Here is a 25,786-nt window from a genome sequence, read left to right as displayed (position 1 = left end):
TCAGGTGGGTAAGGGGGCGTGTGCATTGGGGGTGGGGAGGGGGTGCAGGCTCCACTTTGCACCCCTCCCCATCACTGCGGCCTCTGGGCTCACCCAGGGTATCCTCACTGTCTTTCTTCCATCACTGCCATGGTCTGACCACTCCAGATATGCCCCTCCTGTTCTTTTCTCATTTTCAGACTCCACAGATGCTTCAACTTCTCCCTTGCCTACTGCTCTAGACTGAATGTTTGTGTCTCCCCCAAATTCATATGTTGAAACCTAACTCCCAAGGTGATGGTGTTAGGAGGGGGGCCTTTGGAAAGGATGAGGTCCTGAGGGTGGAGCCCCCATGGTGGGATGAGTGCTCTTATAAAAGGACCCCAGAGAGCTCCCTCTCCTTCCACCACGTGAAGACAGAGTGAGAAGATACCGTCTATGAACTAGGAAGAGGGCCTCACCAGACATTGAATCTGCCAGTGCCCTGATCCTGGACTTCTCACCTCCAGAACTGTAAGCAATAAATGTCTGTTGTTTAAGACCCCCAGTCTACGGTATTCTGATATCAGCCCGAGCAGACTAAGACACCTGGGGTCCTGATTTCCTCCACATGGCTGCCAGAATTCTCTAACCTCATGCCTCTCCTAAAAGACAAAGGCAACACAACTTTCATGGTTCCATCATCTTCCATGCGTAGAAGACCTACACAAGCTGGTTGTCCATCCAACCTCCTGTGGCTTCCTTCACAGCCCTCCCAGGCAACCCACCCAGCTCACGCCTTCCCTCGCCCATGGGTGGCACTGGGAATGTTCTTGAGTGAAGAGGGCTGGTATGTTAACCCCAAGAGTGGAGTGTGGGAGTGGCTGTCTTGTGGAAATGCTTTCTGGTGGTGCCAACTCTTCTCGTCATTCTAATGAAACCCGAAATCTGGTCTATAAAGGAAATTCTCCCACTTTTTTGTTTGCTCAGTTGGGTTAAAGAACATCATGTGCGTCACACAGAATACATCAGAGGCCACATGGAGCCATCAAATTGCCAATCCCTAAACTCTGTCAAGACCAGCAATTCTCAAACATGGCTGGCTACGAATCCTTTTTCTCAAAGGTCAACTGCTCATATGTCCGGAGTCTCACTCTCCGACGCAGATGGAAGCCCCGCTCTATTCACAGGGAAGGACCTCAAATGCTCTGCATCCCTCCCTTCCTGCGAGCCCTGGGTCATGATTCCTGACTACAGCCCTGGGACCAATGGTGCCAACACAGCTTTGAAGGCCTCTAGAACATCAGGCCCACAATTAGTCCCTCCATGGGGGCAACACTAAGGAACACAGAAAGGAGCTCTCTTCTTAGTTCTTCCACTAATCACGTCACTTCCTGCCGTTAGGGCTTTACTACCCGTCTCTCACCCTCTCTGCATGATGAACCCTCTGGAGATGGCGTCTTGCTCCCAGCATCCCTCTCCTATGAATGCCCCTCAGATGGGACCCAGCGCTGTGTGTGTGGAGTCTGCCTACCTCTTAGCTCACCCTTCCCTCACTCTCCTCCCAAGAATCTGATGGACACTCACCCTGGGAGGGCCGTGCTCTCTCTCAGCCCAGTTCCACTTATCCAGGCATTTTCATTCTCTGGTGGCCTTGTACTCTTCATGTTTCAGTGTGGGCTTGGCCACTGCCACATCAGCTCTCCTGTTGTCCATCTTACCCACAGCACCCTCTCATCCCTCACTTGTCTTAGTTCCATGTTCCCTCTAGTAGACCTTTGTGGGCCAATACGGCCACCACATGCCACATGGGGAGATTAAACTGAAATTTGAATCGATAGAGTTCCTTAGTCACACCAGCCACAGTTCAAGTGCCCCAAGCCACACATGGCTGATGGTGACCGTACTGGGCATTGCAGATCAAGAACCTGTCCGTCATCTTGGAAGGTTCTACAGGATGGCTGCTCTGGGCAGCTGAGCGCCTGGTGGGCAGAAGCATGTCCTGGACCTTTCTCCATCTTTCTCCCTGGGCCAGCATGGTACCTGGCTCACAGCGAGTGCCCATGATTCCCATTCGCACAAGACAGGAATAAGACGCTCCTCTCTGTTGAATACGTGTGGGGGCTGGTCTTGGAGTCAGGACACCTGAGTGTGACCGCTCCAGCCACCCACAGCCTTGCGAAGCCTCAGACCCACTTTCTTCATTCTACAAATGAGAGTTGGAGGGAATTAGCTTTTAGACTTCCTCCACTTACAATGTGACGATTCTACGGGGCTGCTCTGGTCCCTACTGCTCTGGTGTCACAGTCTTTCTCACCACCTCAGTGGCGGGGGCTGGAAGCCACTGTCAGGCTCTCCCTTTGTGAGACCACGTGTAAGACATTTTTTTGAAAGCAAACAGAACAGATCCACTCATCAACTCGTAGCTGCAGGGGATTCGCACTCCTAAGAAGACTTTTCCTGTAATAACCAGACGAGCCTGGTGGCCTGTCTCTGGGTGGCGCCCGTCCAATCTGCAGGCTCACTCTAATCGCCAGGAATTGGAAAACGAAGGAACGTGCACTGCTCCCTTTGCTGGAGTGACTGCATGTGGACCTCCCTGAGTCTTCTCTCCCCCTTTCAGTAGGACAGGACCTCAGAAGGGGCCACAGGTGCTGCTGTCACTTCCAGATGCTCACCTTTCCTGTTCTCAGGGTGGAGACGCCCTCCGTCAGGGCTCCCCCTCCTCCGGCACTTGTTCTTTAGACCCACTGCTAACACGTGTGGTCTCCCGGGACCACAGACGGGGCCTCCCTTCTCACCCTGCCCCAGGCTGCGGTCGGCCGGTGCACTCTGCTCTGCCTGACTCTGCGTCCTCGTGCTGTCACGGACAGCGTCACTGCTTGCCCGTGTCTGCAGCTGCTCCTTCTGGGCCCCAGGTGTGACTGTTGTAGGTGTGTGTGCGCGCATGTGTGTGCGCGTGCTTGCATCTGTGCCTGTGCAAGTGTGGTTGTGCATACGCGTGTGACTGCGCATGTGTGTGCGCGTGCTTGCATCTGTGCCTGTGCAAGTGTGGTTGTGCATACGCGTGTGACTGCGCATGTGTGTGCGCGTGCTTGCATCTGTGCCTGTGCAAGTGTGGTTGTGCATACGCGTGTGACTGCGCATGTGTGTGTGTGCGCTTGCGTGTATGCCTGTGCAAGTGTGCATGCGTGTGCACATGTGTGTGACTGTGCATGTATGGGTGTGTGTGCATGTGTGTGACTCTCCAGGGAAGCCATCCTCTCCGGTCACTCATGCCAAGATCTTTTTCATATTAAACGAAAGGAAGACACCTTGAACCACAAAGACGTAAGGTTCTAAGGTGGGTTCAGTCCTCATCCACACAATAATGACCCCTACGACCTCTAATGCTTCCTCACTCTCTCTTTTGCTAGATTCCCTCACCGTGTTTCAGACCTCGTTTGCATTCTCTGTGTCTCCTTCCTCCGTGATTCCAGACTATATGTGACCTCCGCAGGTGATCCACATTCCTTGATGTCCCTCCTGATCAGACACACCCAGGCTGTGTTACCAGTGCACGTGTCTCGGGTCCGTCCATCCCTGGCTACCCTGTAGGGGAATCCTGTGGCATCTGTGGCTAAGGAGCTTGGGCCCTGGAGATGGGCCGGCTACATACAGAACCCTGTTCCTACACCCACTGGCTGTGCGACCTCGGTCTTAACACCGTATTGCCACTTTTAAAATGGGATGATAACAACACTACTTACCACAGGGCCTTGGAGAGGACAAATTAAATCAGTCAGTACAAGGACAGTGCTTTAAAGAGGAACATCAGACCTGCCCATGAGATGGTAGACGGAAGTTCCTCACGTTGCCACCTGACCCACAATTTTACTATTTACTTAAATATTAATGCAAATACTATGATATCCTGTTACCTTCTCCTATCCAGTGTAAATTGTTTTCACACTGTTCTCTTGATACAGTTGCACCCAAACTAAAGTTTATACAATTTCATTGAGGTTTAAAAACGGAGTTTAAAATGTACTCACAGAATCTGTACTACGAGTAATAGACGGCAGAAAACACACACAAGATATTTAAAAACCTGGGCTGCCTGGAATTAACCTCACTTAGTAGGAGGTAGACGGCCTTCTGGGAAGACGGTGCAGGGCAAACAGTGCGAGTTTAACGTAGAATCGGGCAGGGGGAAGACATCTGTCCGGGATAGAGAATCTTACTTCTGACGAATTACGGACACCTCTGCCACCCCCAGTTCCACCGTCCTCCTCCGTCTTCACTGTCTAATTAGGCGCCAGGCCTCAGCAGTGTCCACATGCCAGCGAATGCCTGCCTAGCTCTCCTCTGCATGGGGACGCTAGAATGCATTTGTTAAAGCAAATCTAAGTGTCCTGCGTGGCCTAAAAGAACAGAGGATTTTGAGAGAATACCTACAGTTATTTGTATCGTCGGTTCAACATCTAAAGAGCGTTTTGTACATAGCAAGGTTTCAATAAACACTGGAATGAGTGAATGGATGGATGAACGAGTGAAATGAGCAGATGGGTCTTGAGCTCTGTAGTGACCGTCTGCAGTGCTAGGCACTGTGTTATATTTACTACTGTGTCATCATCAGGAGAAACTGGGTGAAGGAAACAGGACCTCTTGGTATCATTTTTGTAACTTCCGATGACTCTATTTATTAAAAATTGTTCCTTCTAGTCTTGAGGAATGGAGTGTAATTAGGGAGCTTTAACTGAGGAAGCCTGTAGCTCCAAGAGGGCTTACATGGCCTGATGAGCTTAGCAAAATCTCGCCTCCATTTTTGGGTCAGAAATTCAGTCTCATGAGTTTTCAGCCTCTACATGCCTCTTGGAGGCTGACATATGCCAACTGACGAGAGGCTAGTGTGTACAGATTGCTGGTGTTGGTGATGGCAACCGGCCCCCACAACAACCCAACGTGTTTATACCTCCCTCCCTCCGACTATTGCAGTGGGGCTGGAAACTGCAGAGACTTGCTCTGCGTAATGCCTCCTCATGGGCTGGGCCTGGGGCCATGAGGACCACCCTGCACCCCTCCGCCATGCCCCTGAGGTGCCAACATATGCACTTAGAGAGAAAGCAGGGTTGCGTGTTCACGTCCCAGGCCAGAATCAGGTCACTGGGAAGCCAGCTTAAAGCCTGGATTGAGACTTTTCTTAGAAAACGTCAGTGATAGTCACACAATTTGTCTAATTAATCTTCAGATTAATAAGTAAAAGACGTTAGAGCTTGCTGAGTTCTCTACTTCATGGACATGGCAGTGAGTTAGTGTATATGGGCATCTGCAATCAGCTGGAGGTTCCAGAATTTTCAGCAAGAAGAACTGCTTGATTAGCCAATTCCTCTGTCATTTGCTTATAATCATTAATAACCTTCAGCATGGGGGTTCTGTTGTCATGCTTGGTTGTCACGAGCTGTTGGCTTCACTTACGGGCACGTAGTAAGGCACGTGTGGAACCCGAGGGTTTTTGGGCTGTAATGTTCCAATCCTAGATTTGAAAGCAGAAACGCATTAAGGTTCAAGAGGGAATCACCATTCACCATACACTCGCAGCTGAAGCAAATATGCTTTAACCCCCATGCCTAATACCTCTGGTAATTTATCCACAATTTGCAGGAACAGTGATATTTAATTGGTGCTGTTCTGCTTAGGAAATTATGTGAAATAAATAACTGATTGTATTGTCAGGGTAAGTACAATACAATTCCTGGGTTATTTTTAAGTTTACAGGGTGTTATTTTATTTACAGTTTGTGTGTGTAAGTGCATATTCTTCTCCTATAATGTCACTAAGTGTCTGGCGTCTGTCTGCTAGCATCAGGCTTTCTGCAACATGCACAATGAATTCCACTTCGGTCTCTACTCCGGGCTTTCCCATTGGAGCCTTTGCCCTGCCCACGTGGGCTGGCACTGTGCAGGTTTGAGGGGCACTGATCCACGGAGCCTTCTACAAGAGTCTGAGTTAAATGTTTATGCTAATTACAGCTAGCCTTCATTTTATATCAAATTTATGATTTGGTAGAGCTAAAATTGAGATAAAATATGCATACTTTTTATCCTACTCTGATAAGACTTGGAGCATAACATTTCTCTTTTCAATTACTAAACAGATTTTGGGGTTCAACCTTGCTCATGGGACACATTGACTGCAATAGACTATATGGCCATCATTCCCACAGAAGACTGTCATCCATAATGGAAACGTATTTTTCAGCTCCATATTGTGGTGAAGATGGGGATGCTTGTAGGTAAAAAAGGCTTTAAGCTGAATTAACTCAGGCCTGGGGAGAACAATTGCTGATTGAGAAGACAAAACAAGTACAGAGATGCCTCCTGATGGGTTTATAGGGAGAGGTCCCGTTCCTGAGATCAGGAAGGTGTGCCCCATCAATGAAGCAAGTAAACATAGTTAGTGTACATATGCATGTTCGTTCTATGTGTAGCCTAGAAGCAATTTATTATTCATTACATAACACAATTCAATTTCAGGTGTTAAACACAATGTTTGCCTTTTGTTTATAGATTAGCTATACTGGACCAGACACACGATATGTTGGTTTCCCTACGGAAGGAAGATCTGAGTGGTTGAAAGATCCCGCTGGGCTTGGAGTGGCTGCTAATTCACGAGTAACCTTGGACAAATCACTGAATCTCTTTCCGGTCCCTCACCTGCACAGTGAGAATGATAATCACATTTGCCGCGTACGCTTGTTGTGGGATTACACTTATTGGATGAAGGTGCCCAGGAGAATGTAGGGAGCACATGTAATGGGTCCTCAGAGACGGTCAGTTCCTTTTCCTGTCCCTCTGTCATTCTGCTCGGTCCCTTGTATTGCCAAGCAACCGGAACCTCTCATTCTTGATGCCAAAAATAAAGGTGGAGTGGTACTACCATTGAGAATTGGTAAAATTCCTCAAAACCTCAGCGCATCTGCTACTCTTCATTTTTCACAAACTACAAAGTTGCTCTAGAAGCCTAACATTTGGTCAGATAATCCTGGTTTCATCCCCTGACAGCTGACCTTTCGTTTACTGTGTCCCAGAAGCCGTACTCCACAACCACAGGCTAACATCCAAATGAATCAGCAAGTGTTCCACTCTCCTCGAGAGCAAGCCTCCGGTGTCTACTTAATTCTCCATCTGTACGACAAACACCTCCTATGAATTGCTTCTGATTCATTTTTTAAGGCACATTTGCCTCTGAGTCAAATGCAGTTGAAGAGGCAGACCCTTACACACAAAAACATCTTCAGAATCTAAAAATAATCTTGGAAGTCTATGTTTTCAGTTATTGCAATTTGCACATGAATTTAGCAGTCATGGAAATCATGTTCTAGAATGGCACTAAGGAGAGCCAGGTGTCTGTCAGGGAGCATCATGCCCATCTTCCCATACACGTTGTCTACGCTCACATCCTACAACCTCTGGCATTCACTCTCTCATACCCGGATGAGTGAAAGTCGTCTGGTGACAGCACAATAGTCATGATCATCACAATAATGGGAATCACGATGAAAGCTAACATATATCCAACACGTTGTGATAAAACCGCCAAGTTCTTATATTATTAGATTTAATCATCTTAATAATCCTATGAGGGAGGAAGGAGTCTTAGTATCCTCCCCTTCCTTTTAATAAACAAGAAATCAGAGGCACAGGGAGATTATGTGAATTGCCCAGGTTCCCAAGCAGTTGCTGGGGTCAGCACACACTGGGGTCCCCAACACACACTGCTCCCGACCCAACACTGCAGGCAGCACAGAGGTAACTTCCTCCCATTCTATCACCCCTGTTTCCACAAGGCACTGCCCTGCCAGTGGCTTCTGGACTTTTCTGATTATGTTACACAATATGCAATATGTTTTACATTGGAACCTAATACACACACACATGCACATACACACATGCACACACAGGCATACACATGTGTATACACACATATATACACACTCACACATACATACACACATGCACAGTTTCCTTCAACAATACTTGCCCTTATTATGTGTGATGTACTTTGACATTTTCTAATCTACACATTCTATACATTCCTGTTCTTTTTTTTCTTTTAAAAAATTGCTGGTAAGAGAACCATTAACTTGAATTCATGGCTCATTAGTGAGCTACAACCCATAGTTTAAAAATCAGTGTCATGTAAATATAAACGACTAGAAAAATGAAATGAAAATCACTTACTGACTCAGGAAGGGGTTGGTTAAATGAACTGTATCTTCTATTATTAAACAACATGTCTATCAACCTTATTTCCTTCCCTCCTCTATCTCTTTCCACTCAAGACCACTTTACCTTGTGCAAAAACCATCATTTACTTACTTTAGAAGTTGCTGGCTTGAGTCACTATTGCAATAAAAGTGTCATTTCAAAGGAACAGCTTTGAAAGGTGAAATAAAGGCTTTTATGTGCTGTTATTCAAATTTGCATACGTGTGTGCGTGTGTATCCAGACACACGAGTGGAAATATCTTGCTTCCTTTAAGATCAACGGATTTTGGGTAGGAATGGACCCAGTGAGCCGGTGCGTTGCAGAGACGCAAACACATCTGGGTGGGAGGTGGAAGGTGGGAGCTGGCCCCCACACGTGGTGGCTGGGAAGACCCTCACGTGTCTGCTTGGGGCTCCAGCAGCAAGAGGAACGTGGGGCTGGGGGCTGCACACCGTCTGAGAGGGGCTTCCTTCACTGAAGGAACAGTCTCCGTATCTTCTGCCGATAGACAGACTCAGCCTCCTCTCACCGCGTCCGTGGCGTCTGCTCCCCCCGCATATCAGGGTTCCCTTGTGACATCTACACGTCTTCCCCCAGATCCCAGGTCCAGCTTCGACTGAGTTCTCAAACAAGCTCCAAACCCAGCGTGGTTTTACGTTGCCACTCGTCCCACGTGTAAACGCTTATTTTATTCAGGAGGGGTTCATCTAGCTACTTTTTTTTTTTTTTTTGTGAGGAGATCAGCCCTGTGCTAACATCCACCAATCCTCCTCTTTTTTTGCTGAGGAAGACGGCCCTGGGCTAACATCTGTGCCCATCTTCCTCCACTTTATATGGGACGCGGCCACAGCATGGCTTGCCAAGCAGTGCGTCGGTGCGCGCCCGGGATCCGAACCAGCGAACCCCGGGCCGCCGCAGCGGAGCGCGTGCACCCAACCGCTTGCGCCACCGGGCCGACCCCCATCTAGCTACTTTTTGATTAGTACTTTGAGGCTTTTCTAATGATTTCAAAGCTAAAATAGAATCTTGCGAGTTAAGGTTTTTTTGCTTTCCGTACTTATTATTTTTTTACAGAAACACCTCAATTTTAGTGCCGTTCAGGGGGAGGATCTAGAACAGTGGTTCTCAGTGAGGGAGGGTGGCTTTGCCCCGAGGGGACACGTGGTGATGTTTGCAGACATCTTTGATTGTCACCCTGTGGGGTTTGGGGGTGCTCCCCGGGTCTTCTGCGCAGAGGCCAGAGATGCTGTGGGACAGAGCGGGCTCTGTCAATCATCCCGCCCCAGCGTCAAGAGTCCGAGGCCGAGAAACCCTGGTCCGGAGCTAACGGAATGGAAAGCACCAAATGAGCCTCACCTTGAAACATCTTTCTCCTTGATTCTTATTTCCCTTCAAGGTCTAACTCATTTGTCTCCTCCTCTGTGAAGCTTGTGCATTCTGCTAACTGAACATGTTGATCCCTTCCTCTGTACTCAGGAAGCACTCAGCTTGTGCCCTGTGGAGAGCCACACGCACGCATCTTCTCAAAGTCTCCCTTAAGTGGAGCTGGTTTTTCTCTCCTAGTCTGTAGGACCCGAGGGATGGGGACAGTGTCTTTCTCATGGTCAGGCAGTATTTACACATCATGCACCTCCTCTAGCCCAGACTGTCTCCATCAGGGCAGGATGAAAACACCAGCGAGCCTGCTCCAGCCCGCAGTCACACACATACTGCCTTTCAGCCCAGAGCTCCCTGAGGGACCCACAACCTTATCCAGCCATTGCACCAACTCTCACCTTCCAGAGGCAATACTGCACAGCCAGCACTTGGTTCCATAATCAGTCATATTTTTTCTGAGTGCATTAATGTCCGGGTTCACACACTGACACGACTGACGCACTGAGAGCTGCTGTTGGGATTTCTCAGTGGGGTTCAAGAGCGACACGATGCTCACACAGCCCTCCCCAAATTAGGTGGGCTCTCCCCACAATGCAGCTGGTCTCCTCCCAGCCCCGTCCCACCCAGCCCCGTCTGGTGGGAAAGGGACCCGTCCCCACACGTGTGCCTCTCGGTGCTCAGGTGTTTGGCAGTGGGAATGGCCTCACCGCTCCTCTTGTCTCTGGAAAGCCTGCTCACCCTCTGAACCCGAGCCCGTGCCGCCTTCTTCGCCACGTTCTCTGGTTCCCTAGTCTGTACTAATTTGATTTTGGGCTGCATCTTTAGAGAATATTGTCAATGCCCCTCTAACTGCACTGAATTCACTTTCTCTTGTATACACAGCAGTTTTGTGTTTGGTTTTTTCTTCCTGACTCCTCCACTACGCGGAGCTGCTACATCAGGGAGCTCGCTGGTCACTCATGCTGGTGCATCCCCCAGAAGAGAAACACTCAGGAAGTGTTGTTGGAATGAAAGAAGTCCGCTGAGGATGAAAGTCTGTGCCCCCCCAGAATTCACGTGTTGAGACCTAACCCCCAAGGTGATGCCATTAGGAGGGGAGGCCTTTGGGAGGTGATCAGGTCATGAGGAATCAGTGCCCTTATAAAAGAGACCACAGAGAGCTCCCAGCCCCTTCCACCATGAGGACACAGTGAGAACACGCCGGCTATGAGGGCCTCACCAGACACGGAATCTGCCGGGCCTTGGTCTTGGACTTTCAACCTCCAGCACTATGAGAAACAAATGTCTGTAGTTTATAAACCACCCCATCTATGGTATTGCATTATAGCAGCCACGCACACATGCAGGCATGAGTGAATCTACAAGGACTTACTGTTTGAGGAAGGGAATCAACCCAGGGAAAAGGTTCTATAATTCGTTTGGCAGCGACCAGGCTTGGAAACTGTGCAAGCTAAAAACTGATATTTAGGAGGAAAGCTTGGGAGTGCATTCCAGAAATTTAGATGGAACATCCCAATATCCTCATTTCCAGAAATATAAACATTAGTAACTTTAAAACTGAATTTAATTTGCTTGTACAGAGGTAAAGTTTTAACATGAAAGTGTCAAATAAAATACTTCTTTTGGCATGCTCCCTTGATTGACATCTAACCTTCCCTGGGCTCCAGACTCTCCCCCTTTTCTGCAGCGCGGGATAGGGATAGTAACTTTGTTAATGGTACACGCCCTCCCCTGTGGTGTCTGAATTCCCACCGCAGTGGGGAAAGAGAGCGCAAACATCTTGAGGCGACTTTGAGGTGCTGCAGGACCAGGGGAGAGCGCTGGAGAGAGGCAGGGTGGGGAGGAATGGAGGGAGGGGCTCCGGGCTGCTGAGGATGTAGTAAATGGATACATTGTTATGTCTAGACAGAAACAGCACAGCACTGTTTCCACTATTTCTGGAAACTTCCAGAAATTTCCCTGAAGGAAATAAGTGAGGATGCCTATAAAGTTCCACGTCTACAAGATGGCCAGGGGTGTTTGTAAAAGGACACAAAAAAGAAATTCCTAAAAGGGGGGTTTGTTTTAAGTAAGTTATGTATCATAATTACTAGGAGACATGCATGCAGTTAAATGGCGTGCAGACCTTAAAATGATGCCAGGTAATGTCCTACTACATAAATATATGTTCACAACATATGTGCCTCCCCACCGAAGGCTCTAAGGATTGGCAGGTACTATTTTAATAGTCAAGCACTTTTAAATTTGCATGTGCATCCCTTTTCTCAGTACTGTGCCCCATATGATATGTGCCTAATATTCTTTGATTGGTCATTTAATCTGCATTTTTTTCATTTCATTTTGCAATTGATTTACCATTCCAAAATTTGGTTCAATATGACAGTCCTCATAAATGCTCATAAATCACCAGCTCTTTTCAAGTGCTTTAAATATAATATTCAAGAGAATGAAGAGAAGCCATCCTTAGAAATAACACCTTCTATAATGAGCCAATGTCACAAAATTACTGGTAGAGCAATTTAATTTTAGTGTGTCTGAAGGTCTTCCCTCAAAACATTTCTTCTGGAAAAAGTACATTTTACTCTTCCATTGTGGTTGTTTTGAATGTGTTACATTAATCTACTTTTATCACTGACTTTAGGTTAATTTTATAGAAACCTCCTTTATCTTCCTATATCCCATGGCCATTTCCTCATCATAAAATTACTTGTCATACATTACCTTATATGAGCTCGGAGGATGCAGGTGCCCTTAAAATGTGATGGGTAAATAGTGTGGACATGAGGTGTGATACTCGTATTTGTAAAAAGATGACTTTACTCATTTATCTGTCACTAAAGAAAATTTTAGGTTTTTCAGTCAACCTCATTCACTTTTCCCTGGACCTTTTAGAAACTGAGGCCAGTTGAAAAAAAAAAATGATTGGTATTTTGAATGGGACCAGAAGCAAATATTTCTTCATTGTTTTATGACTTTAACCTACACCATGCTATGAAATGTCCTGCAGTGTTTTGGAAATGGTACCTACTCACTCCACTATAATAGCATTAACATCATTATAAAGAGTTTTTATTTTTAAGTTGTGCAGTAGAATTATAGATCCATAAATCCGGGACTTGGAAGAGCCTATGAAAATCCATCTAGTTTAACCCCTTCAATTTGGAGATGAGAATACGGGAAAACTCAATTTGGAAAAATAAATGTCTAAAATTATGATATTTGATCCCGATTGCTTATTATAATAACTTGGGAATAGAACTCAGACCTTTTCTCCTCCCTCTCTCCCTCCTTTCTTTCTTTTTTTCCCTTTCCATTAATGATCCTTTCCTACACTTTACAGCAGTGCCCTCTACCCTGGGTGCACGTTAGAATCACATAGGGGACTTTTAAGGATGATAACGCCCATGCCCACTCCAGAGGAACTGCACAGATGTGTGGGCATGGGGTCCAGGGTCAGTATTTCTAAACGCTCCCCAAGTGGCACTGACAAGTGAGAACCAGGGGTGGTCACTGGGTATCTGCAGTTGTCTGTGTCAGCCTGTCCTGCATCACTGGAGGGCTAATGTCGAGTCCCTCCACCACGATGCATCCCGGCCCGCTCCCTCTACTCCAAGTAGGAAAGCTGGGCAACACGGTCGAGAGCTCCTCACAGCCAACAGTTACCAAATCCTCTTGTTTCTTTCCTTCCAAATCTCTAAAATCTGACTGTTCCTTCTCATTCTTATAATCACCCACTATCACTGCATGGCCAGACTGTAAAAACAGCTCACTAAATACCTTCTATCCTTAAACAGTATGTGGTTCCTCAAAAAAAAGTTAAAAATAGAATTACCATATGGTCCAGAAATTCTACTTCTGGGTATATACCCCAAAGAATTAAAAGTAAGGTCCTGAAGAGATATTTGCACACTCATATTCCCAGCAGCAAAATTTACGGTAGCCAAGAGGTGGAAGCAACCCAAGTGTCCATCAACAGAGGAACAGATAAACAAAATGTGGTCCATCCACACAACAGGATATTACTCAGCCTTGAAAAGGAGGAAATTCAGACACATGCTACTACACGGATGAACCTTGAGGACGTCGTCCTAAGTGAAATAAGCCAGCCACAGAAGGGCGAGGTAGCACGACCCCACTCATCTCAGATATCTGAAATAGTCAAACTCACAGGGGCCGAGAGAGGACGCTTGGTGGTTGCCGGGGTGGGGGTGGGGAACGGGGAGATGTGTTCACTGGGAACGGGGCTTCAGCTGGGGAGAAAGAGTTCTGGAGATGGCTGGTGGCAGTGGTTGCACAAGAATGTGAACGTATTTCATGCCGCTGCATGTGCACTTAAAAATAGCCAAAACAGTATATTTTATGTTATGCATGTTTTACCACAATAAGAAAGAATACAACCCAGCCAGCACAAGGCCAGCCATGAGACCTCTGACCCCTCAAGCCCCTGTCTTCACCCCGTTGGTGCTCAGCCCATGTGGCTATGGAACAAATTTAAACTCCTAATCTGGGACTCTGGGGTACGAACACGGCAAAACCTGAGCTTCCCGTGACCCCATGACCTCATCTCAGCTTTGTGCCCTGCACTCTTCCGTTCGTGTCGCCCTAAGTGAGTCAACCCCAGCGTTGCTGAGACAGGCAACCTCCAATGAGAAAGGCCTCTCCCCGAGGTGGACGGCCCCAGCTGGCCTCCGCTCTCTCCCGATCCTTCTACAGGGTGAAGGTGTCAGCCTCAAACTCCTGCCTGCCACAAAAACGTGGCTTAAAGACGCACATTCCTCATTTACTTTGGCATGTCCCCCTCACTCTCAGACTGTCACAGAAGAGAACGGGCACTACAGACACAATAGCGATAGTAAAATTCAGACACGGTACAAAACGCAGGTGAGCCACTTTCCAAGTCTCAATGAAACAAAAGTGAAATGAGTCACACATTCTTTGGAAGCCTCTTTAGACCTGTTTACAGGGGAAAATTTGTAGTGATAGAGAGCTTTACAGAGTGAAACAAAAATAATTAACCTTTTTTAAAAAAAACTTATTCAAAATGAGATAGCCAGTGCTCTTTTCTAATAAGTAAAAAAATTCCACTGGCATAATTCCAAGTGAAGAAGGCCTTGCTTAGAATGGCAAGTTACAAATACATTTTGAACTCGACCACAGTGGATAATATACCGTCATTCTTTTAGAAATTGAAAAGCGAACTTTTTTTGGCTCTTAATTTTCTTTAAAAGAAATCAGAGCTTTATACAAATGGAGTCCCTCCATTTTCAATATGATTCTTTAAGCCAAACAAATGGGCAACAGATTCATTGGCTGAAGATCTGAAACAAATTAAGAAAAATTCAAATTTAAATATAAATCGAACTTAGGATCGAGAACACAGCCCTGAGTGTTGTGATAGCACGTGGCCAGGAGTGACCTGAGACGGGGAGCTGGCGATCGTCCAGGCTTGAGAATAACCGTGTCAGGGGGAGGGCCAAGGACCCAGAGCCAGTGGGAGGGTTTATTTTTTCACTGACTGTCTGACGTTGAATTTATTCAACACTCACATTTCTAACAGAAGTGTTTGCTCTGTTTTATGTAAGCATGACTCCATGTCAAACGAGGATGGCCAAATACAGCACCAGCTTGATTGTGTCTGTGGCAGCATAAAAATAAAACTTCCACATGATTTTAACTAGCACTGGGGAAAATATAATTTGACAGTAATCAGAGCTCCCTTGAAAGAAAGCACATCACTGTCCTCAGCGTCCACACCACAGGGTTTTCTGCGCTCGCCTAGGGAAATCAGCTGTTTCATTTCAAGTAATAGAGTTACTTGAAAAAATGCAAATAAAAGAGCTTTCTGTCCCTCACACTTACTTAGAGAAGGTTGTCGTCATGAAGGAGAAAAGGGGAGAGGGGTCCTTTTACGTTCGTAGATGTGGGGCAATTATGTTAATAACTGCCTTAATTAATAAAAATAATTAACTGCCTTAATTAATCTGTGATGTTCTGGAGCAAGCGTGTTCTTACCTATAGCTCCCATAATGCTTATAAAGTACAATTTTTAAAAAAATTTTTACCACATCTTATTTAGTTCTTATTCGGACACTCTAAAAGTCAGACATTTGCTGGAAATGTTTTTGTGGAAAGGTTCCCCAGCTCCTGATGTGCAGACGGTCACCCCGCCCGAGCGTGTCTGGTTATGACCACTCTCTGCAGTACCCAGGCTGATAATCGTACTCTACCTAGGTCCTCCTCTGCCGGCCCTGGAAAGCTGATGCCCGGCTGGGCGAGGTCCCCGCCCTCTTCCTCTGCAAAGAGAGAAACAGAGTCACCATTTAATAGTGGTCTCGGTGGACTGTAGTCATCCACAGTGCATCTCCAACACCCGTCACCACAGATGTTCACAGACGAAAGACACTTTCATACTCGTTCCAATGTCCCTGCTCAGAGCAGGCGTTTTATGCTGAAACCTCAGAACCACCAACTTTTCTGTGAAAACAGTGCTGTGAAAATTGCCTCGTGTAGGTACCGACTTATGGTACGTCCAGTGATTCTCGGGTTCATTTCTGATTTACCTTCAGATTTATCGGACCTTGTCTGCATTAGAACGGAATTCTGTACCATCAGCCCACTGTTACTTTCTCTGGCTACTTCCAGCTGGCTGAACCCCATATGAGCCCTGCGCCGCCCGTGAAGACCTCCTCTACTATCTGGAAACTTTATACTATCTGAGGCCTCATTCAGCAATGTTCAAAGCCTGCAGTTACTGCTTTAATGTTTAATATTAGTTCATCTTAGGTCAGTTTTGTCCAAAACTCGAATCATGTTTCCCTCTGTTGGGAGAACGCTTCAGGTCACTGGCATTGATTCTCAACTGTTCGCTCTGTATATTGCAAAGAAAGCAGACATCACTTTCTCAGAGTGACATCATCGCGTGGGTGTAAAAGGTCTCAGGGGGTCATCTGCAGCACTGTTCCCTCTTCCTAGAGGGGCAAGAGAGGCCAGGAGAGGAAGGGACTGGTTCTTCCTCCAGCTGCCCCCGGCCTTCCGTCCTGTGCTCTGCCCAGCAAGCCAGGTGCCTTCCTCTGAGGCTGCTGTGGATTCTGCAGGCACTGGAGGGAGGTTCAGATGTACCTCGGTGCCCAGGGATTCTCTAACCGACACGGAATCAGAAGTGAGGGGTGTAGACAGCCATCTCCATATGGAGACAGGAGTTCCAGATCAGGGCTCTTTCCATGATACATTATATACGTAACATATGTGTCATCATTTTGAAACATATTTCATAAATATAATTATGAATATGATTATATATTCAGACTCTACACGTGGATATGTAGGCTTCCAACATTCATGAATAGGCTTTGAGGCAAATATTCTACATCTATATCCTGTTAGTCATATTAAATACAGTGAGCCATGGTATAGTCTGCAAAAGGATTCATTTTAGTACATTGTGATCAAACCCAGTTACGTCATCACCATCTTCAATGTAGCAACTGGGCATCTGCCATTTTCAGTGAGTTCACAGAACGAAAGAAAGGAGGATGGGAGGTTTGGCAGTGGCAGAGGCTGAGGAAGCTAGGGCCGCTTCTCATGTAAATTTGTAGTAGCATTTCATTTTACAGGATCTCCCAGTCACTGCTTTTTAATAGATATATATATTATACTTTTATATAGGTATAATAACTGTCCGAATTGGGTTAAGTATTTTATAAGACAGTTATTCAAACCATTTAACATAATTCAACTGTGCCCATTTTTTCACTGCCAACAGCACTTTTTGCACACTTTAAGTGGTGTTTCCTGCTAATGAGCTGTCTACTACAAAGCTCATCAGTCAGCTGAGCACATTAAATATCATATGAAACCAAAGATGGCTATGTTTTCATGTGTTTAGAAATATAATGCAATAAAGTGCACTGTTCTAATTAAATACGGTTGCCATGGAGACTACAGTCACGTGCTCAGTGTTGTTAACTTGAAAACAGTGCTCATCAGTTGGGTTACAATGGAGTTAGGAGAATAAACCAAACAACAAATCTCCAATTTCAGATCTCACTGGTTCTCCTTGGTGTAAACACACATTTACACGGAAAAAAAAAGACAAGCTTTAAGGGAGTGAGTTTGAAGGACGAGTTCACATTACATTGTTGAAATTACAAGAATGAGCACTCAGCTAACAGAAATGCCCAGCACACGAGGACAAGAGACAGCATGCCCACACTGAATGTACAAAGCTGTGCATTTCACATAGAGCACAAATGCAGTGTCACCCACCCACAGCTTTACACAGGGACTGCAGCTCATTAATCTGAGAACAATACTCCAAGGATGATCGTGAGTCTCTCTGAAGGTCAGCCCTGAATTGTAAGGGTAAAAATGATTCCCGCAAATTTTACCTCTGCGCCTGTCCTTTATTAGATCAAGATACAGTGAGGCCTGGAACAACTTAACTCAGGCAAAACCTGTCACAGTGAAAAAGCACGACATGGGTTGAGGGCAAATGCATTCAGAGTTTCTGTTCTGGGTTACCTCTTAGCTGATAAAGCTTCACTGAAAGTGTGTGTTGGTATAACGAGCGGCTGTAGTCCTGCCGTATCCAACCACGCTTTGTCTCTGCAGCTTCAATGTTGTGTCTCCACCATACACCTGCTCACAGCCCAGAGGACTCACCCAGGGAACTGCGCAGGCGGGGTCTGCGTGCTAGTCACCCTGATGTCACAGCGTCTACAGTGGGTGCCAATGAATGTTTGAGGGACGAGCGGAATGAATGAAACGCGGAGGATGCCCAAGGCTCGGCTTCTTCCTGTGACAGCTCTCACATTACATGACCATCTCAATGACACAGGGCCCCCACGTCTGCCCCCATCTAGGCTTACAGAGATACATGAAAACCCTTTCTTCCAGACTTCTCTCTCCTGCCCCGACTCCTATTAAGGAAAGGAACCACTTGCTCCACCAGTATTGTCAGGACAAGCAGTCTGACCTAAGAAGCAAAACTTGGCTGGTGTGGTGGAGCAACTGCTCTGTTAGCTCTGTGCCCAGACCTTCTGAAATCAGGTGACTGTAAGCACCTTTCTTTGTGCCTTTATTTTCCACTGTCCACACTAAACTCATCACAGCCAGGAGGGGTAGCAACATACAGATGATACGTGTGAGATTACTCAGGGTTGTAAGATTAAGAGCACCTTCATCTGACATCATGCTCAAATTTCTATCGTGTTTCCTTAGCAAAAATAGAAATGTGCCATAGAATGAACAATCTTGGAAATCACCCTCTGACACATTTGAGTGCACCTAAGGAGTGTTGGTCTTCACCAGAGAAACCCAGTCCTTCGCTGTTATAACTCTTAATGGGACCCTCCTCACGCCACACTGCACACTTACCATACTCTCCAGCTGAAGTCACTTTGAGAGCTATGTTTTTCTTATGTACCGAAACTTGATGACAGCATTGCTCCCTGACACACGACAGTGCTGCTGTAACCACCTCGGGGTGGATCGCAATTAGGCCTTTATGTGGTTCTGTGTCATCATCACACTTCTTCAGAGTCAACACCTAATCCTAGGTGTGCAAAGTGCTTCTGCAGGTATGGCCGCAGCCACAAAACACGTCTGAGTGCAGTTGGTGTGGCCCAAAGAGTACAGATCGGCCATTAACAAACGTAACATGGGGCACCTTCTCTAGCGTCTCTGCAATCACCTGCAAACTGCAGGTGAGAGGGCCAAAGAGAGGGCCAGCCTGCTCCCTGTACCCCAGGAGTTCATGAAGATATCTCAGACAAGTTGTGACAACACATGACTAAATACAGGGCATCACTGCCATTCCATAGGAGTACACCGTTTCTGCCTTCACTTGTCACAGGAGGAGTTGCTGGAAGCCACTTGAGTTCCCGCAAAGGGAGACTGGGGCAGTGTTTCCTCACAGTCAGTCCTCACGAGAGAGTTCCAGGCGACTGCAGCATCGACATTTTCCACTGAGGAAAACGAGGACCAGGGAGGTTGAGTCCGTCATCTGAGGACACACAGTCACAGGCAGACCTGGCTGGCTCCATCTTCTCTGTTGTTGCTCCGAGTCTGTACGACGCTTCCCTGCAACCACAGTATCTGATTTATATGAGATTCTGCACTGACCTTCCTCAATAGGGTGTTTTGGGACTGATAATGGAATAAGTTAAAAATCCCCCAAATAAAGAGACAGAAGAGATGAGAGAAATGACTTAGGCAGCTGAGCGACAGATGGGCCAGATGACTCCCCAGGTAGACTGACTTCCAAGAAGAAATCCACTATCACGGAAATCGGTGGACATTTTACCTCTATTTATAAGGCCGGCTCAAGTTCCAGGATCCATCTAAGGAGGATGGTGCCGGGGCTCTGATCGATCACCTTCTGTAAACAGTCCTGAGTGTGGTGACTCACATTCTCTTTCCTGCCAGGCAGCACACCAGACCTACACTTTGCTCTCAGAGGCCTCTCGGAACGGACGTGCAGGGTGCGCTGAGCACAGGGTGCTCAGCGGCCATGGGGCCTGTCATGTGCTTTGCTGACACACCTATGAGCTATTTAACACCCAAGACTAGCTCAATTAACTGAGCTGAATTCAAATAATTAGTGAATTGCAACATCCATTTGTGGTCATCACTAGAGACACTCAGCATGCCGGGAGGTGGCCCTGCGGGCACAGAAATGAGCACCATGGATACAAGAGCAAACAGCTGGGCCTAGAAAAGCAGAAGAGGCCGTGATCTGCTGTCTGGAGACGCAAAGGCACCCACTTCAATACGGCTGCAGACCAGAGCCAGGGACCTCCGTCAAGGAGGGGTCAACCCCAAGAGGGGTCAGATCCAAATATGTGATGTCAGCACAGCTATTGAACAAGATTTGGCTTTATCATGCCGAACTCATGTGGCCAGTTACTACCCACTCATGGGAATGTCTCAGTGCCTCATCAAGAAGAGTCCTTCGGGAACTGTCATTGGGGTCATTGGTCATTTCAACTACCCAGCTAGTTCCTGTGAGCCAAGGTGATGGGGAATCATCAAGTCCGTGATTTTGAGGCAGCACAGTTGAATGGAAAGGGAGGAGCTGGGGCTCCCACGTCAGCCGTGTAACAGGAGAGAGTTAACTTCTCAGCTCTGTTTCCCCATCTAGCAGTGGAGACCACGCCTTCCTTCCCAGCAAGCCAGCATCTAAGGCAGCCCCTGCACATCACTGCGTCCAGCATGTTGTCCCACCTGTCTTACTTTCTTCTTTCTCCCGCTGGATACAATCTGCAGGACGCGACTGGTATTGAAGTTGGCTCCTTTTTCAGTCCTGGAAAGTAGGGATTGGCACCAAGACCAGCAGACAGCTCTGATGGATCCACTTGCTGTGTGGTTCTTCCTAATGCCTTATTTTGGAGAAGCAGTGAAGAAAAGTAACGTGCATAATAATTTATGTGCATTTGCAAATACTCATGGCTCCATTACTTCATTTCATTGCCCCAACCACCACGCATTTAGGGCAGGAATGGCCATCTCTAGGATGATGGATGCAGAAGTCAAGACCTCGGGAGGTTAAGGATCTTCTCTGAAGTCACATAAGGGACAGAGTCCTGTGACGCCAAGCCTGGTCTCTGAAGTTCAGGACCCTATCACTCCACAGTGTGGGGGCATCAGACACAAGGACCCTTCATTTCTCAGACGCTTCCATTTCTGACCTCCGCATGCCTACCACAAGGCTCAGAGAAGCAGAGGAAATGCAGACTTCACTCTCTGGATTGTTAAGCCCTCTTAAGTATAAGTACAAATTACATCTTCTGAGGAGGAAAAGTCTCCAAATCATGCTAACTTGGAAGGAATAATAAGAAACAGTTAAGACTTCAAAACAGCAGGTAGAAGGAAAAACAATCTTTACACACGAAAAGGGAAACTGCTCAGAAAATATTTGATTTCTTGGTGTAAAGGAATACAATAGTCTTATTAACACACAAACCCCAAGAAAATGGAATGAGAGGCTTTTATCCACTGTGCTTGGGACTCCGCAGCATTGCCTGCTCCGCACAGCGTTTTTATTTATGTGCTTAATCTGTTTATCCCCGTGGGTAATGGCAGGGCAGAGACCATTTGTCCTTCTTGACAGCTGCCAAGGCCCACAGTGGGTAAGTGATTTGCCCAAGTTCTCACCAGAACTGTGATTTCCACACTGTGTTTTTAGTAGCACAATCCTTTTTTTGCAAATAAAATCTACACAGAGCCACAAACTACAAAGGATGCTATTGGCACAGCTCTGGAGAATCGGGAGAGGAAGTGAATGAGGTGGTGGTGTCCACCTCCATCCTTCCCTAGCACTCCTCGAAGGTTCTCTGCAGAACCCCAGAGCTGCAAGGAACACGTGCCTGCCCAGGGAGCCTCCAGGAGTCACTTCCTCTTCTTTTCTGAAGAGGACATTCACTCCTTCTATTGCTGGGACAATATGTTTTCATTGGATGGGAAGCTTTTGCTATGAAATCAAGGTTTCGAAGTCTGACCGACATACCAAAGGCCATTCGTCATTCCCACCCTGTGCCCAGCTGTATCTCTGGATCTTCCCTTGGGATTGGTCCCTCTAACGGTGTGTCTGTTCCTTTTCCTTCAGGGGATCCGTTCCAGCTCACAAAGGCATTCCTCAAGTCACCGGGGCTCTGTCTACTTCGCCTCTTCCCCTCCAGTTCCTGTGACAGCTAATCCATCTGTCTGCCTGCATGCTTCACATTCACTCTCCCTCTGGCCCTGCTTAGGTCCCTCTCAACCTCACGGCTGACTCTCTGCTAGGCCGCAGCTGCCCCTTCAGACCTGGGACTGCCTCTTGTCTGGGTGAGCACTTGTGTTCAGTCTCCTCCCGTGAACTCCACCCATCATCTACTTAGAGGGTGGAGATGGAGGAGGAGGGAGGTGGGCAGGTTAAAACTGTTCCCTGTGAAAATGTTTCCCAACTGTGCGACCACGACAGGAAACTGCTCCTCATGGATAGAGAGGGCACAGGAGCTCGCGGTTATTCGTGTTATTAGTGTGGGTAGGATGACGACATGTCCAAAGCACCGTGGAGCACAGTCCCAGGCTCCAGGCACGACCGACGGAAGCTGCTTCTGGGACTCGCACAAGAGACACTCAGTGAATTCACTGCTGAAAGAGTAACTCACCAAGTTCGGTGATCTGACAGTTTGCCAAGTTTCTGGATTCTTTTCAATCTTTAAAAGTTTACTTTTGAAGAAAGCATACGCAAGTCTACATTTCAGCCGTTTCCCTGATGACAGGATTTGAAGGCTGCTTAAATTAAGGATTCATTTCTGCTCTGTTAGGACAAAGGCATTGATTGGTTTTAATGTTTGCTTCCCCTTCATTTCATTCACAGCTGTGCCACCAGACTGCTTTCAGTTGCTGCTGTAATGACGACTAATGGCTTTTCTTTGAAAGCCACAGAAATGCTCATAATTTTATTTTGGACCAAAGATCAAGTCTCACCAGAAGCTGCCCCGAAAGGCTGCAGAATTTTCACTAATAGTTAGATGTCACTTAAACCAGGCTAAAAGGAAAACTCAAAGTCACTGATGAAGCAACCCCACTCAACTAGGGATGACAATTAAATGGCTCTCAGAACAGGTGGCAGCTAAAACTCAGGACAGCGAGGTCTTAGCATTCATCTCACAGAAGACGAGTGTGAATCACCTCCCCATCTCTTGTTTCCAAGCTTTGAGGGCCTTATCAAGTTAAGTTAACCACCACCATGCATTCAAATAAATTACAAAATCATCTCCTGGAGGAATTCAGTTATGACTAAGAGCAACATACACTTAATTTTGCATTTCTCTGGACTCAGTAAAAGGATTAAAAAATGCTGAAGTAAAAAGCAGACTGTTTCTTATTTAAATATCTGAAAGCTTCAAGATGACATTGTATCTGTCTGCTGTTAAACTTGAACATCATTCACTTCAAAAGTGACATTAATTATATTTTATATAATATGTTTTAAATTTAAATTCCAAATGAATGCAGTGTTAAATCCTTTGCGCTACCTTCTGTATTTAATAAGGTTTTTATATCAAAGTTTGCTTGAAGAGATGTCCAGCGTGTTTAAACTAGAAATGCTATTTTCACAACAGAGTAAAGGGCATTTTACAAAGCTTAGAAAAACCCGGCCTTCGTCTCTTAGGTTACTGCTGCCCTTACCATCCTTATGTAAACATCTCCAAGATCAGAAGGAACAATCTGAAACTAAACAGGCTGTTTGTCTCTGAGGGTGGTTCTAAGCCCTCCTGTGTTTGATGGCCCTGGGTAGGGTAGCCAGATAACACACAGCACATCCACTTCGATTTGAATTTCAGATAAACAAAGAATAATATTTTAGTGCATCCCATCCAATATCTGTTGTTTCCTTGAAATTCAAATTTACCAGGCATCCAATTTCTATTTGCTCATCTTGCCTCGGTGCCCCTGGGGAGCTTTTAGAAGGATGAGATGCTCATGTCTCTGCACTCCCAGAGATCTTGGCTCAGCTCTCGGGGGTGGCCCAGGGTCAGTATCATTTCACAGCTCCAGAGTTGAATCTATTGGGCAGCCAGGGTTGAGAACCACCAACTTAGTGGACCGAAGAAAAGTAATTTATTAAAGGCCCCCCTCTCCCCCGGCAACTAAAACCAGGAGCCCTGACCATCTACCGGCCCCTGGAGCCAGCTGTGGCCAGTGATCCTCGGGCCGCGGGACGCCCAGTAGCGGACTCTGTGCGGTCTCTCCGAGTTCCTGACTTTCTGTGAAGACAAGGAGTGGAATTCCCTGCCTGCTGTCCCTCTCAAGGTCTGTCACACCACCTGCTCTCTGGAGAGGAGTTTTTAGGCATTTTAACGTAAGGAAAGCCACAATGTTAACTTTTACACACTCTTAAATTCCTTGTTTGAAACTGCGTTAATTTTGAGGAATTTCCAGCATCCGGCTTTGCCTCTTCCTTCTCTGCAGGGACGACTTCCGCCCCCGTGCAAGGTGCTTCCACACGCAGGAGCCACAAGAGCTCCGTTATTATTGTGCCTTTTCCTGGGTTTTGTGTAAACGACTTGAGGGTCAGGAGCTCCACTTATCTTCCCTTTAAAAAAACTGGCAAGTCTTGGTTTTCAAACATCCAGTTAAAGCAGACTGGTTAAATAAATTACAGATAGTCGCAGCCCAGACTGACAGAGCTTTTAACAGTCTTAGAGATTCCCAGTGTAACGCTACCCGAGAAAAGCAATATGCAAACTCTGCCCTTCATGTGCTCGTTTTGCTCTGAAAAAAAGACTGCAGGCAATTTACCAAGATGCACAGTGATTGGGGCTGATGGGAGGAATTACAGCTCCATTTTATTTTCCTCTTTAAACTTTTCGCGCTTTCCAGATTTTCTCCAACCAGCCTGTCTGTGTTTTATAAGCAGAAATTATAAAAATACTTGGTGTTCAATAGTCTTCAGTAAAGCCAAAATCTGAATTTTCTTATTGGAATTAGCCTGGAATGAAATGGATAGTGGTACAAATGTATAGCTTCAATCCCCCTCTGTTACAGACCAGTATTTATCGCCGTTTTCCTTCACGCATATAATGGTAGAATTGAGATGTAGAAAGAAACTCATAAAGAGCAAGCCATTCATTCATTCATTCAGCCAGTGGGTCTCTGAGAACCTTCTGTGGGACGGTACGTCGGGAACTCAGTAAACACTGAGGGAAAGGACAGGGATGGGGGATGGTTCCTGCCCTCACACGGCTTGTAGTCCTGTTTTTCTTTGAAATCCACCTTGGTTATACCAGAAGCACACGAGTAGCCTATGCAAGCAGCTCAAATTTCAGCATGGACCATTGGTTTCTAGACTTGTACAGTCTACAAGAATATGAAGAGGGAAGAATTTTTTTGGGTTCTCTTACCCTCTATCTGTAACACACGAAGGGCTTCTTGGGCATCGAAAAGGCAACTTTTGAGGATAATTCTGAGCACCGCAACACTTTAGTTTCTTACAGAAATTGAGGATGGTGAAAAAGTTAAAAGCAGAGACGAGTGACACTGTGTGTCAATTCAGTCTACGAGTTCTGTCAAGCATCTCCCCGTGAACTCCTCCAGAAGAAAGATGTGAAGTAGTAGCTATGGAAATGATACGCCCCCGTGCACCGACTCCCCGCGCATTCAGGCCCTCAGGCCCCCTCTACGTCCCTCTCTTCTGGGTCCAAAAGAGTCAGCCT

General features: G+C 46.5%; 1 protein-coding gene across 1 annotated transcript in view; it reads right to left on the bottom strand.

Moving 5' to 3' along the window:
• DLGAP2 (DLG associated protein 2) overlaps positions 1 to 25,786 on the bottom strand; it is a 759,496-nt gene that overhangs the window by 142,946 nt on the left and 590,764 nt on the right. The window contains exon 4 of the mRNA XM_087418643.1: positions 15,812 to 15,877. Within this exon, the coding sequence (XP_087274769.1) occupies positions 15,812 to 15,877 (66 nt within the window). The remainder of the gene's footprint in view (positions 1 to 15,811; positions 15,878 to 25,786) is intronic.

This window comes from Ceratotherium simum, chromosome 28, assembly GCF_057802395.1.
Source record: "Ceratotherium simum simum isolate JZ-2026a chromosome 28, ASM5780239v1, whole genome shotgun sequence".
In the NCBI taxonomy this organism is placed as follows: Eukaryota; Metazoa; Chordata; class Mammalia; order Perissodactyla; family Rhinocerotidae; genus Ceratotherium; species Ceratotherium simum.
Note: the sequence above shows the minus strand (reverse complement) of the source record. Positions and strands in the feature narration are given on the sequence as shown.